We start from the raw sequence: 15,193 nt of genomic DNA on the forward strand, positions 1-15,193 counted from the left end.
GAAACAAACTTGCGCTGCGTAAGAAGCTCAGGAATCTGTACGCCAAATCTCAATAGCCTAGCTCTCATAGTTTCCGAGATCTCAGCGTTCATCCGGACAGACAGACGGACAGACGGACAGACGGACATGGCTAGATCGACTCGGCTAGTGATCCTGATCAAGAATATATATACTTTATGGGGTCGGAAACGCTTCCTTCTGCCTGTTACATACTTTCCGACGAATCTAGTATACCCTTTTACTCTACGAGTAACGGGTATAAAAAGAACGAAGAAAATCAAGAACATTTTTCATGAAATGCGAACAATCCGTTCTCCATTTTTAGTTCTCACATTTCGAACGTTTGTTCACGAAAATCGAACGGTGTTGGTAACAATCTCTACCGACGAACAACTTGGTTCCAAATTTCGAAAAATGTTCTCAGATATCGAACGCCGTTCATGAAAAAGCTGCGATAGACGCGTTAAAGTCTATCGAAATCGATAATTTTTCGCCACATGGTTGATGGTTGTTTATTGCAACAATATGTCGGTCTAGTGTCCCGATTTTCCGCACTCGAAAAATTCGCTCGGTGGTCCAGCTGCTAGAGCGTCCGCCTTCGACACATGGTATCACAGGTTCGAGTCCGTGAGAAGACGGTTGTGAATTGTAAGTTTTATTAAAATATTATTTATAATCTTTATATGTATGTACTTCTATTAATAATAAATTCTTTGTCTTCAGCAAAATAACCAAAATACAGTGAATTCTAGCAATAACAAAACATAAGGTGGAAAATTAAATAAATCTCTACCAGGCGTTCAGAAAGTCTAGCATGTACACAAACCTCGTTTTTTTTATATTTTTATGTTCTCAAGTTAACCCCGAAATGTTCTTAAACTGACACCATTCGTTCGGAACCCAACTCTAAAGTTTCGGTCACATTTTACGAACGAACGTTCATGAACTGTCAACAAACGGGCTAACGCACTTTTTGACAACGTTTGGTCTTGATTTTTGAACGTTTCGAACGGATTTTTTTCTGGGTGTAGGCTGCCAAAACGGAAAAGACCGACAAAATTCGGGCGGTCCTCCATCCTCTACTATGCATCTGAAGCGGAGCTGGAGGCCGCGAGGACTTCCTGCAGCATCAGCGGGACAACCTCACTCATTCAAGGCCCATATTGGCCTGTTGGGAAGGGTAGCTGAACACCATGCATCCCGAAGATGCTGCCAAGGTGGAGAAGAAGATAACGCAGCTTCTGTGGGTCGAGAAAGAATCAACAGGCTGCAATAACTTCCGGAGACTTGCTCGGATTGCTCAGCAAAGTACGTTGTACAGCCATCCACCGTGCACTGAGAATCCTAAATGCGTTCTTAATGCAACGACGAGCACGACTCAGCCTATAGTTACCAATATATGGCTTCATAATGCGCCTTTTTGAAGGTGAAATGCATCATCGCCGATTATGTAGTAGGGAGTTCGATGCAACATTGTCCTCCGGAAACGGCAGCTTATCCAAAAGTAGTCGTTTTCCAAGCGTACTCTGGGAAAAAGCGTTAATATCACCCTCGCTTCCAAACGCCGCGGCTTCTATATACGTAAACCGGTAGTGAGCGTCGCAGATTGCCATAAGAACAATCGAATGAAATCCCTACATTAGAAAAGATTTACTTGTTACATTATCTTTACAATTTAAAAGTATAATAATTGTAAAAAAGGCTTCCGCTATTAGAGGGGGCCTTTATCGCCACATGCTTACTGTCGACGTCACCAAGACAGTTTGGAAAGTTCCATTCGTCTTCGAAGTCTTTGGCCCACCTCAGCATGTTATCTGTTGTTCACTTCGAAAATTCCCCTTGCAACGCAGTCCACATTGCTGTGCAAACCTGGTCGAGGACGATTCCAAAATGTTGCTTGCTGGTCCGATAAGTAACCAGAAGCAAAAAATCTAACAAAAGAATATTAAATCAAAATATTTAAATACAATAATGGTATTAAAGACTAAACATATATGTATATATATTCTATTTACTTCAAAACGATGATCAACTTCGCTGTTGGCGGTGCGGTATCGGGCCGGGTGTTCCGTTTCGGGACAAGATACTGCTCCACCATTCCAAAGAGCGCGTTGACGCTGCTCTCCGTCATATGGAAGTTTTCGAAGAACATGGGTGGGGGGTGTTAACCAAGTTCTGAAACTTTAATATAGAAGAAAATACTCATAGGTGCAAAACTATTACTTTATTTTTAAACAATATTACTTACGTCAGAAGCGTGGCGGCCTTTAAAGGATATTTCCTTGAGATACGGGCTCACCCAATACTTCCGCTTCTGTGCCCTTTTTTCGGTCTACTCCTGCTACAATGCACATCGCCATGTCAACTGCAAAGGTAAAGCTCGCGTCCCTGGTCTTCAACATTTTTATACCCCTTGCTTAGAGTAAAAGGGTTTACTAGATTCGTCGGAAAGTATGTAAGAGGCAGAAGAAAGCGTTTCCGACCCCATAAAGGTAATATATTCTTGATCAGGATCACTAGCCGAGTCGATCTAGCCATGGCCGTCTGTCCGTATGAACGCTGACATGGGACTTGGCATGTAGATTCCTGCGCTTCCTGCGCAGCGCAAGTTTGTTAGAGCAGGGTGCCACGCCCACTTTAACGCCCATAACGCCCAAACCTGTGGCGCCCACAATTTTCAAGCTAGATACAAAATTTTAACAGAAGTGTATTAGTCTCGTCAATATCTATCAAATGACCCAACAAAAGTTTGCCACGCCCACTCTACCGTCCAAATAACTTTGTATCAGATCGCGGGTAGGTGGCGCATTTCAATCTCGCTTTGCTGCTTGCATATCTCCATTTATCTTTGGTCCCTTTAGCTGAGTAACGGGTATCTCATAGTCGAGGTACTCAACTACAGCGTTCTTCCTTGTTTATATGTAGGTTTATAGCGTCAATTTCAGATCCCGACTCATTAAGACATTAAGACATGCTTTAAAAGACTTGAGTCTAAAACTCCAGCCAAAAGTTCCTGAAACAGACTTTCAAAGGCACAAGTGTTGTGAAAAGAAAATTTTGAGCCTTCTACATTTACTAGGCCTAAGGTGGAATCGTTGCCATTTTTCAATATAGTCGAAAATTATCATTAAAATCGCAGTTCTCCTTATTAAGGTAAAGGTTGCGTTTTTTGTAGTTGGTTGCCCCAATCCTCTTCAGTTTTCTACCTCATTCAATGCCACTCTGGGTGAATTATGTGACCAGTCGAAACAGTCTTTGCAGACCTGGATCTTTTTTCCATCCATTCCAAAGAAAGCAAGTATCTGAAGTACCAGCCACAGCTAAATCGGATACATTGCTGATATCCAAAAGTGGTTCTCTAGTTTGATTGTGGTTCTCTATTTGATTTTCCTCATTACTTTCGGAACACCCAAGGGCTTCAATGCTCAAAATTTTCCTTGTTTATTGCAGAGCAATCAATAAACTTAGTACTTCCGTTGAAATATGTTATCAGCTTATCCACAGCTGTGTCTATGCGGCATTTGGATCTTTCCACTTTGATTTTAATTGAGTTAAACCCGATTTCGACTGGTGCGTTACTAGCTGGGATCCTGTCATATCCAAATCTGTTCCTAGCTATACTAGACCTTAGTGGAATCGTCCTGATCTGTTTTAGGAGCCGTTTTGAATACTGGTCGGATTAAGATCGTCGCCTTCCTCCTTTTCTACAATTTCATCCACTTCTCTTTTTATGCACGAAGCCCATTGTGCGAGGTAGCTGGTTGTGCTCTGCAAATACTCAGCATCGAAAGTGCTTTCAGTCGGATCTTCCGAGATATATAAAGAACATGTTTGTACAAAGTTAAGATTAAATGGGTATAGTAATTTCTGAACTAATATAGTTTACCAGGGTCGTCGACCGTTGTTGCTTGTATATCTTTAGCTGCGTCGACAATAGCATTTATTGTAGCTGACTATCTTCCTTTGCTTGACTTTCTATTAATTTGACCGTTTCTTTCAAACACGTAGACCCATCTCCGCCTCTTTTACACATTGAAATTATTAGCAATGCCCTAATAACAGTTCTCGCATCTTCGGAATTAGTTGCCAATATGAGCTGTCCAATTCCAAGTAAATAAAAACATTTTACAAGTTTTTTTTTTTGTTCTCAAAAAAATCATCCCAATTTTTCTTGGCACATTGGTTGACTTACAAGCATCTGCATACGCTTCAACGGTGCTTAAGCTCGCAAATGCTAAACAACAGGCCGACAGCAAAGCCCTTGAAGAATCGCACACCTGCAATAAATCGAAATTAATATAAATATGTTGCTCGTAGAAGTATGAAATTTTCTAAAATACCACTTCTTTTGGATTCTGAGCTCTTGTTTGTAGCCATCTTAATAGCCATGTTGTAATGGTAACCATGTCTTGTTTCTCCGTGAGCATAGATGATACCACCAGCAGACCAAACGGATAGTGGAGAACACCAATGTGAAGGAATATATGTTGAGACTTTTGTCCATCTATGTGAACATATTCCATATACCTACCACCAGAGACGTCGATAAACAGGGAACTCTGTTTTCTTAATTTGCTATAAAAGCGAACCTGATGTGGTAAGAATTTTAACTGGGTCCCTCCCTACCTCGCGAATGACATTTTGATCTATTTGGCTTCTTTTTAGGTCAGAGATGGCGTCCAGCGGATATGCCTTCCTGTGTTGCTTTTTCCCTACCTCCTACTTGGCATTTCTGCATACTGAAGCAGAATACAGGTGAGGTGGCTCCAAATCATCATCCGATCCCATTAGCTCAGAAGCTTTTTTGGCCCTGTAGAATAGGGTCGATTCCTTCTCCAAATGTTCAGCTAAAACCTTACTAGAATCTTGAAAAAAGTTCAGCCAGCAACACTCTACTCATATGTAGATTCGGGCTAAAAACTCAATTAACAGGAAAAGTTCTAGTTCCGAGTAAGCGACTGTCAAGCGAACTGGAGTATTCGGCGGATTCCAACGAATCCGACGCAGCCCACGAAAAAAGAAAGCCAAGTGATCAATTTTGTACTTACGTTCACTAAATCGGAGTTGGAAAAGTGAATTGTGGGAACGTTTCGCATATATATGGACAATAAAGGTGCATTAATGTTCTCCAACCCCAAAAATAAGCAGAAATCTTCTCAAAGAAGATTTATGTCGAGCTTAGAATGACGCATGGCTACCACTTTAAAAATAAATATGTATATAAATTCAAAGAAAAATTCGGGAAAATTCCAAGGTTTGACCCCCCCCCCCCCCCCCACCCCTCATATTCTACACCAGAAATCTGTCTATAAATACTAAATTGGCTGTCAATCCCATTAGCTCAGAAGCTTTTTTGGCCCTGTAGAATAGGGTCGATTCCTTCTCCAAATGTTCAGCTAAAACCTTACTAGAATCTTGAAAAAAGTTCAGCCAGCAACACTCTACTCATATGTAGATTCGGGCTAAAAACTCAATTAACAGGAAAAGTTCTAGTTCCGAGTAAGCGACTGTCAAGCGAACTGGAGTATTCGGCGGATTCCAACGAATCCGACGCAGCCCACGAAAAAAGAAAGCCAAGTGATCAATTTTGTACTTACGTTCACTAAATCGGAGTTGGAAAAGTGAATTGTGGGAACGTATCGCATATATATGGACAATAAAGGTGCATTAATGTTCTCCAACCCCAAAAATAAGCAGAAATCTTCTCAAAGAAGATTTATGACAAGCTTAGAATAACGCATGGCTACCACTTTAAAAATAAATATGTATATAAATTCAAAGAAAAATTCGGGAAAATTCCAATTAATTTGACTTTCACTGACGTTGTAACAACATGCACGGTACCTCGTTGGAAAGGAAATTCATTTTACTAATTAACTAATGTGGTACGGCAAACGAAAAGCCGTCAGTTTTTGAAAAAAAAGGCATACTGCGTTGTGGGCATCTCATATGTTACGATATTTTTCGCAGTTCCACCCTGTTCAACGCACCCAAGACACTAACCATGTGGGAAAAAAATTATGTTTCGACGCTATCTCTATTTTCAATTAATTTGACTTTCACAGACGATTTACCCACATGCACGGTACCTCGTTGGAAAAGAAATTCATTTTACTAATTAACTAATGCGGTACGGCAAACGAAAAGCCGTCAGTTTTTGAGAAAAAAACATAGTGCGTTGTAGGCACTTAATTTGTTCCAAAATTGTAGCATGGAACACATTAACCTTATATCGATACCCTATATCGATACTTCGATAAAGGCAAGCTGAAAGTGTGGCATCACTCCCGATTCGCGGAACTTTTTATTTCGCATGAAAGGAGAACAAAATGTCGAAGGTGCTGCTGGTCAAATGCGTAAGTTGTTTATATGTATTAATTAATATAAACTATTAATAATTTATTCTTCCCATTCACAGAATATAGGCAAGTTCGTCGTGGGAGAGATAAGGTTGACGATGATCAGGCTGATGGCCAATAAATATGTGTAAAGAAATAAATAAATATCAAATGTAAATGGGTCGATTTCTTATTTTTATACCCGTTACTCGTAGAGTAAAAGGGTAAACTAGATTCGTCGTAAAGTACGTAAAAGGTAGAAGGAAGCGTTTCCGACCCCATAAAGTATATATACTCTTGATCAGGATCACTAGCCAAGGCGATCTAGCCTTGTCCGTCCGGATTAACGCTGAGATCTCGAAAACTATAAGAGCTAGGCTATTGGGATTTGGTATGCAGATTCCTGAGCTTCTTGCGCAGCGCAAGTTTATTTCAGCAGGGTGCCACTCCCACTTTAACGCCCACAAGCCGCCCAATACTGTGGTGCCTACAGTTTTTATGCTAGAAAAAAAATTCTTAACTGAAATGTATTAGTCTCGTCAATACCTATCGATTGATCCAAAAAATGTTTGCCACGCCCACTCTAACGTCCACATACCGCCCAAATCTGTGGCGCATCTTCCGCAACTTCTTCCCTGTTGCGGAGTCGACTGCTCAAGCTGACATACCATGTCGCGAGGCTGAGAAGCCGGCGATCTCCGGGTATGGATGGTATCACGGGCGGGACTGTCAAGGAAGAATGGCGTGCCATCCCTTAGCACCTGACATCGATGTACTCTCGGTGCCTCTTGGAAGGATACCTTAAGGGGCCTGCCTCTTGTCGTGGCAAATGTCTTTTGCCAGTTGGCTGAAGGATGTGCTACTAGATGGCAATTTTGAATAAATATTACATAGAGAATGCCACAGGAAAACTGAATCAGGTGAACTGCCGGAATTGTGGTTTTAAGAACTACTCATCGGGACACTCAGCAGTGCTTGCAAGGTTGAATGCTATATATTGATCACTCTTTATCAAAAATAGGGTGCAATCGTCGCTTTTGCTTTACTTCGTTAGGAGGGGTTTTTGTTTGCTTTATAATTTAAAATATTTTAAGTTTAAAAACTGAACCAATTTAATTTTATAATTTCCTACCAGGCCTCTGATTAGACAAATTATTTTCTTAAGGGTTTCGCAATTTTATTCTTGTGGGGACCATATTAGACGTCTTGAAAGAGTTCGTCCACAAAAGTATTGAAAAAGGACAAATTTGAGCAAATTTCTTGTAATCATACTTCTTGTTCCGAACATACAAGAATACAATTTTAAAAGTTTTTGTAAGAAATACGCTGTGACTTCCGCATTTGAAATCCTCTGTTCAGTAAGGTAGTGCGGGATACTGGGATTAAACATGCAGATTCCTGAGATTCCTGTGCAGCGCAAGTTTGTTTCAGCAATGTGCCACGCCCACTTTAACGACCACAAACTTAAAAAAAATCGTAGATATGAACGCGGATATCTCGGAAATTATCAAAGATAGAGAATTGGGATGTCAGATTTAAATTCCGTAGCCTCTTACGCAGCGCACGTTTGTTACGCGAATATGCCACGCCCACCCTAACGCCCACAAACCGCCCAAACCTGTGGCGCCCACAATTTTCATGCTAGATAAAAAATGTTAACTGAAATGTATTAGTCTCCTCAGTACCTATCGATTGTTTTAAAAAAAAGATTTCCACGCCCACTCTAACGCGCATAACGCGTAAATCTTTCTACCGCCCACATAACCATATATTGAGATCACGGGTAGGTGGCGCATTTCAATCTCGCTTTGCTGCTTGCATATCTCCATTTCCCTTTGGTCCCATTAGCCGAGTAACGGGTAACTGATAGTCGAGGTACTTGACTATAGGGTTCTTCCTTGTCTAACTTAGAGAGTTTGAAAGTTTTTTTTATCGAGAACCAATGCGGAAAAGCATGGCAAGAATGTATATACTTTATGGGGTCGGAATCGTCTCCTTCACTGCGTTGAAAACTTCTGACTGAAATCATTTTACTCTCTGCAAGGGTAAAATGGTTGGAGATAGGCAAATGCGTAGGTTAGCTAAAATAATGCAGGAAAAATTAAAACAGCAGATGAGAATTTCTACAGGAGTTACATGAAATGAGAATAGTGTAGAAAGAGTAGAAGTAGGAATTGCAATGGAAGTAGGTGATTCGAATACAGGGCTTGATAATATTTTAGTTGAAGAGGTAAATCATTTACATTCGCAGGAAATGTAAGATAGGGAAATGGCAGATGTTGGTAGTGACCATGATGGTATTTAAAGCATAAGCCAACAAGAAATTGTGCAATTGATTTGATTACAATTCTTAATATGTATAGTTTAAAAATAAAGCCATTTTATAAATTTTAGTGCTCTAATAAGCCCTATATAATGCAAGTAAATGGGAGCTCTTATTTGCTTATCGGCTTAACAAAGCAACTAAATAAAATAACTGTCTTAAAAGATATTCCGGATTTCTTAAGCATTGATGTAAATATTGACCGACTCCCGTTATTTAATAGTCCCGTACACAATTGTGACCCATTTTAATTAGATTAAATATTATTAAAAATTTCTTTGTTTTGCCAATAGGAGTTTTATGGGGTATAATAAACCCCTTGATTCTGATGAGTTTTTAGATAAGTTTACTAAAGAGTTGTCCGACACATTAAAAAACGGGGTCACAATATTAAATAAAAAAGTTTTTGTAGGGCTTAGAGCAATTATTTTTGATGCACCTGCAAGAGCTTACGTGACAGGTACGCCTGGTCATACATCCGGCCATGGATATACAAAGTGCTAGTTATGTTTTAACGTACAGTACAAAGTGTGAGGATCCCATTTCAGACGAAAATTCTCGTGCTAGAAAGTATCCCAGCCATCACACTTCAAAATATTTCAATGTTCAGTCCGCTTTTGAAAAGCTTGGAGTTTTAATGGTAACACAAGTTCCCCTTGATTGCATGCATCTGGTAGAACTGGGTGTCATGCGAAAGTTTTTACAAAGACTTTATAATAACAAAGTCGTAGAAAAATTTACAAAAATTGACAAAAATTGAAAAGGAAACTATTTTGAAAACGTTAACATCAATGAGTAAGTATATTCCAAAAGAGTTTGCACGCAAACCGAGAACATTGTTAGAGCTCCCAAACTTGAAAACCACAGAGTACAGACAGTTTTTATTGTATACTGGGATTGTAACTCTTAAAGATACAGTCAGGAAAGGGTAATATTATGGATTTTTGTTATTACATTGTTCACATACATTGCTTTTCTCTGAAAAACAACGACATTAGCCAAGAAGTGTTGAATGTTTTCGTTGAAAATTTTCCATCTGTGTTTGGCGAAAACAGTATTTCGTACAATGTTCACGGTTTGCTACATATATGCGAAACGATCACAGTAGTCGGATATCCGATCAGTGGTTTTTCCAACGCATTTGAAAATTATTTGCAAACTCTTAAGCGTTTTGTCCGAAAACCCACACAAATTCTGGCCCAAATATATAGAAAAATTAGCGAAGATGCCCTACAAATAAAATAAGAGCCGCAGATAAAAATATAAAAAAATATTAAAAATGAAAAATTGCATACTGAGCGGGAATAGACCCGATAATCTTTGTTTTGTACAGGAAATAGTTCCAATTAAAGTGGAATCCTTTATAGAAGAGGAAGGAGAAATATTTATTTTAGGTATAAAATTTGTAGAGCTTTTTAGATTTTATGATGAGCCTAGTAGTTCATTTGATGTGGGTATATGTGAAGGAATTTTTCAAGAGGATTCAATTTTAGAAAAGTTTCCAGTTTCAGAGTTAAGTAGGAAAGCCGTAGGAATTCCTCCCAAAAATAGTATAGTATTAATTCCCATGTTGCATTTTTCTTAGGTCTTATGCTTTTTTATCTTTTAAAATTGGAGGTGTTTATATATATATTATATATTATATTATTTTTTGAAAGTTTTAAAAATGAGTGCCCCGAAACGTTTTTGCCTTACCACGAGCGGTATGTATAATATTTTTCTTAATTTTTCTAGTTAGTAACCATTTAAATTTTTTTTAGAGGATTCCCAGAGCGTCCGGCTGGACGGTAAGTTTTTTTTTTTCAGTTTGGATAATAATAGTAATGTTTTGTATTTTTCTTTACATGTTATTTAGAGATGGAAAAAAACATAGAGGAGCTTCTGGCGGAAGTGAAAGGTATCCACCAAGGCCTCAATGCCCTTACAGAGGCAGTGAGCTCCGTAACCGCCTACGTAAGGGAGTCGGCCAAAGTGGATACAAAAATTGTCGAGACCATGGAGCGCTCCTTCCCTCTATGCACAGCTGAGGATCTCCAAGGGATCGACACTAAACTAGTGGACGGAAATTCGGAGAACTATGTACGTTATGTCCTTGTTTTTTAATTATATTTATTTCGTAGTCGAGGCTTTCGTTCTTAGCTTTACTTCTCCATTTTTTTTTGAATATTTTCTTATATTTTTAGACAAGCTGATGGTAACGCTTCTTAAAAATGGAAGGCTGAGCCGTTCCATTCCGAACGTGCCTTCTGAGGAACTTGTTCTGTCCCACAACTTTAAGGGGGGCCAGAATAAGAAGTAGCTAAAAGTCTACCCAAATTTCGTCCGCGCAAACAACCACCTAATTATTATCATCATTATCATTATATCAGCTAAACGATTGGGTTGTGTTTTCCCATTTGGGATGCCGCGGAGGAAATAAAAATGGTGGCCGCCACCCTCAGACTCGCAGGTCCGATAAGTGTGCCAAGTAGATGGTGTTGCAGCGAAATGCGTAAGCCAGGTTTCTTATTGGATTGTGTGTTTTGATTTTTTTTGCTTCTAATTTAACAAAAAGAAAATGCTAGTATTGGGTCTTGCACTGTGGATGGATGCTCTACGTATTTATGTATGTGTAAATGTTAGGATTTTTTTTTCTGTTTTAATTTTGTTAAATTGTGCGGAATGTGCCAATAGTGTTGTGGGCTTTTGAAATTCAGAACTCAAATATCTGAACTACATCTACGCATATGCATATTTTTTTTCTCAACCAAAAGAGCAGCCAGTTTAGTGGATCGGAAGTGTGTGCTGACTTTGTATATATAAATATATGTCGATAAATTTTGTGTAACTTGTGCGGAATGTGCCACTTGTGGTGTGCAGATTATGCTTCCGATCGGAAAGATCAAAAAAAATATATAAATAAATATATATTTTCACAAAATTTTGACGGTGGAGCGGGGTTGTTTGGAAATAATATATATATATTTTATCGCAAGTGGATAAAACTTTAGAATTACTTAGCTTGTGGAAAACAATGAAAAGAAATCCGGTTCGATTGGATCAAATGTTGGGACGGGTCCGTGTCAAGAATCTGGTCCTGATTTTTCCCAAAGAAATAGAACAGAGGGGTTGTGTTTACTTGCTTCGTATTTCACTTTTTATTCTCGAATGAACTAACATGGTGTGAGCTTAGTCTACCGGGTATACTAGGAATATCTGTTCTTTAACCAGTTCGGATTCATCGACCGGCGATATTGCACTCTGCCTTGTTCGACATGAACAACTGATGTAATCCTGCCTCTTATTGTGGCATATGTCTTTTACTAGTGTTCGGAAAGATTAAGGACTGCAGGTACAAAAATATCTGCCGTCGGCAGATAGTGCGGATAGACCAGACACGGTGCGCGAGACAGTCAGAATGCGGTGAACTGCCGGAATTGTCGTTTTAAGAGCTGCTCATCGGGACATGCAGCACTGCTTGCAAGGTTGAATGCTACATATTAATCATTCTTTATCAAAAAAAAGTTCAAATAAATAACTTTTGGATATTCCCTGAAGTCTTTTCATACACAATTGTATTTTAGTTTTAAATAAAAAGCAGTAAGTTAAGTACAAAAACAATAATCGGATTCCATTTCAGTTCCGCCGGGGCATTTTTGGTTTTAACACCTCCAAAGTAGAACATGCCTCGAGAATGGTCCGATTCCGACTGCGCAGATGGAAGCAGGTTGATTAGAGTGGCTATTCACCAATGAAAGACCCTCGCGTTACCTATCGCAAAATCCCTAAAATACCGAATAGTGGGATTCGGTATATTTGGTTTTTAAAAAAGAGTAAGACCGATTTCCATTCTTTGGTACTTATTATATTTGATATATAGTATGTAAAAGACCGGTTTTTGGGTTACATTTCTTATTTGGCGAAAATGTTTTTACATGTACAAGTACTACTGCTAAGTAATTATATATTTTATTAAAAATTATATCCTTTGTTCAACATCAGTTTCTCAGGCTGAAGTACTTCGATTGATTTTAGTTATTGTGTATTTATTTATTTGAAACATCTTCTTTCAAATATTTTTTGAATTTACTTTACGGATCAAGAGGAAATATAAGCTGATCAGAAAGAAGTAGAAGTAGAAGTAAGCCCTGTTAATCAGGAAGATTTGGGAGGCATAGTGATAGATCAGGGAGACTTAAATTATAAGTTAAAGAAATGTTTTAAATGCCACAAACCTATTAGTAGTTGTGCGAAAGATTTAATCGAAATTTTAAATGAATAAGATGTACATGTTAGGCCAGATATAATGCAAATAGAGGGCGGTTCCAATTTGCACAATGGCCTTTCAAAGCAATTTAAAAAACAAGACTATCTACTTTCATGTACTCGTTACTAAGCTTTTAAATGGAGAATTGATAAAAGTTAAATTAAAATATTAAGATGGCCCCTTTAAAATTGGAATACGCTTCGAAGATTCGAAAAAAATCGCATTAGGCACACGGACACGGCACTGTTACGTGCACAACTTGTCGGTCCTTTTACTGTATTTTAGTGATTTTCAACACTGGATGAACGATCTTCAGTCTCTTTTTTTCGCTTATGTGAATGCACTGCAGGCCTGAATGGAGAGGGGTAATGCAAATAACGAGAAGTCTCCCTCCCGCGACCCAACCATGGTTTTTCGTAATTGATTTTAATTTTATAATCTCCGGCAGTCATTTCTTGATGTGCCATTTGAGTTTTTTTTCTAAATGCTATCATGTTTATTTATAAGTCGCAACGGACTAATTAAGGTTCTAAAATATAACTTTTTTGTTTTTGTTGATTTCCAGCATTAAATTGGCCGCATGGAGCTGAAAAAATCAAGCAAAGAGCGTTAAATAAGTTTTTTTTCTGGATCCCATTCTTACTGCAACTAATGCTAGGGCTGCTTACAAAAATACATATCCATGCAACGAGCCCAAGCGATTGATGGCAATTTTTGTTAGTGTTGCCCCTGGATCACAAAAATGCCACTAACAATTTTTTCGATGCCACATTTTTTATACCTTTGCAGAGGGTATATTGATTTCAGTGAGAAGTTTGCAACGCAGTGAAGGAGACGTTTCCGACCCCATAAAGTATATATATTCTTGATCAGCATGACTAGAAGAGTCGATCTAGTCATGTCCGTCTGACGTCCGTTTATACGCAATCTAGTCTCTCAGTTTTAAAGCTATCGGGCTGAAACTTTCCCAAAAGTCTTATATCTTTTGCTTGGTGTTTTTTTTTTAAATATAACCTCCTCCGAAAAATATTGGAAAGATGTTTCAGATATATAAATACAAAATAAATAAAGTCAATCGAACTACCGGAGAAACAGATGTTAAACAACAAATATAATTTTTAATAATATAAATAATTACTTAGTAGTAGTACTTATACATGTAAACACATTTCCGCCAAAAAAAAATGTAACCCAAAAAACGGTCTATTACATGCTAAATACCAAATATAAGAAATACCAAGTAATGGAAATCAGTTTTACTCATTTCTAAATACGAAATATACCGAATCCCACAATTCGGTATTTTTGGGATTTTGCGACAGGTAACGCCAATGTTTTTCATTGCTGAAAAGCCACTCTGTTCAACCTGCTTCCATCTGCGCAGTCGCAATCGGACCATTCGCGAGGCATGTTCTACATTGGAGGGCTTATAATCAAAAATGCGCCGGCGGAACTAAAATGGCATCCGATCATGATTTTTTGTACTTAAATCCCTGATTTTTATTTAAAACTATAACTAAATTATAATTATGAAAAGAAAGACGGCAGTCCACCGCATTTCTGCAATGCGACGCGACGCGGTCGTACTGCCCACACTGGCGGCAGACCTGCTTCTCTCGGGCGTACCGACACTCGCTGACCTTATGTTCAAATCCAAGGCATCGGTGGCCCGCGTAGATGCGCACCTGAGAGCGGCAGCGGTAGGAGAACCACTTTATGTAGACTCTCCCGCCGTCGAGAACGGCTAGCGCCTGGTCATCTACCTCCAGAGTCACATTTACTGCGGTGCCATCTGCAGCTAATCAGGGCTTGGTCTCCAGGACTACCGCCTTCTGGAACTCCTTGAGCGTCATCTCGTCGAAGTTTTTCTTCTTCAGCTCCATCATGAACTCATCCGGTCCCACGGAGGTGTCCACATCCTGGACCGTCACACGTGGCTTTGCAGCGGTGTTCCTCGACACCTTTAGGCCCACCTCTGCGAACTTTGCGGAGGCAACGACTTTCGTCATCTCCGCCTGCGAAGGCGTGCGAATGATCGCGCCGCCCCGCTTCAGCTCACGCACCTCGTGCACTCGTACGCCCAGAGCGGGCGCTACCTCCTTGCGGATCTTCTCCGCGATCTGCTTCCCTGACAAGGCCGGGTCGTCGCACGCGACGACCGCCGACCATGTCTCCCGGATCTTTCGCGGTGCGGCTACGGTGGCAAGGGGGGCAGCAGGTGAGGCGACTAGGTGCGCGCCTCTAGTAGCGGTGGCTGCATATGAGGCGGCCGAGGCGACCGGTGTC

General features: G+C 39.6%; 1 protein-coding gene and 1 long non-coding RNA gene across 2 annotated transcripts; one reads left to right on the forward strand and one right to left on the reverse strand.

Moving 5' to 3' along the window:
• Positions 1-1,519: 1,519 nt before the first annotated feature.
• On the reverse strand, positions 1,520-3,956 carry LOC136117355 (uncharacterized). The gene is made up of 3 exons (XR_010654911.2): positions 2,249-3,956; positions 2,016-2,181; positions 1,520-1,931 (listed from the first exon to the last, which is right to left on the reverse strand). It is a non-coding gene; the product is annotated as an uncharacterized lncRNA (long non-coding RNA).
• A 6,371-nt stretch (positions 3,957-10,327) lies between these two features.
• Positions 10,328-14,655, forward strand: LOC139353410 (uncharacterized). Its single transcript, XM_070997591.1, has 5 exons — positions 10,328-10,364; positions 10,422-10,448; positions 10,517-10,744; positions 10,845-10,956; positions 14,445-14,655. The coding sequence occupies exons 1-5, from the start codon at positions 10,328-10,330 to the stop codon at positions 14,653-14,655; spliced, it is 615 nt and encodes a 204-aa protein (XP_070853692.1).
• Positions 14,656-15,193: the final 538 nt, after the last annotated feature.

This window comes from Drosophila suzukii, chromosome X, assembly GCF_043229965.1.
Source record: "Drosophila suzukii chromosome X, CBGP_Dsuzu_IsoJpt1.0, whole genome shotgun sequence".
Classification (NCBI taxonomy): Eukaryota; Metazoa; Arthropoda; class Insecta; order Diptera; family Drosophilidae; genus Drosophila; species Drosophila suzukii.

What these genes read in the sequence shown, in the direction of transcription:
- LOC139353410 (XM_070997591.1), top strand. Translation starts at nt 10,328, where the DNA reads ATGAGTGCCCCGAAACGTTTTTGCCTTACCACGAGCG. An exon ending in AAATTCGGAGAACTATGTAC is followed by an intron (nt 10,745 to 10,844) that starts GTTATGTCCTTG and finishes TTATATTTTTAG; the next exon opens with ACAAGCTGATGGTAACGCTT. An exon ending in AAGGGGGGCCAGAATAAGAA is followed by an intron (nt 10,957 to 14,444) that starts GTAGCTAAAAGT and finishes AATTATGAAAAG; the next exon opens with AAAGACGGCAGTCCACCGCA.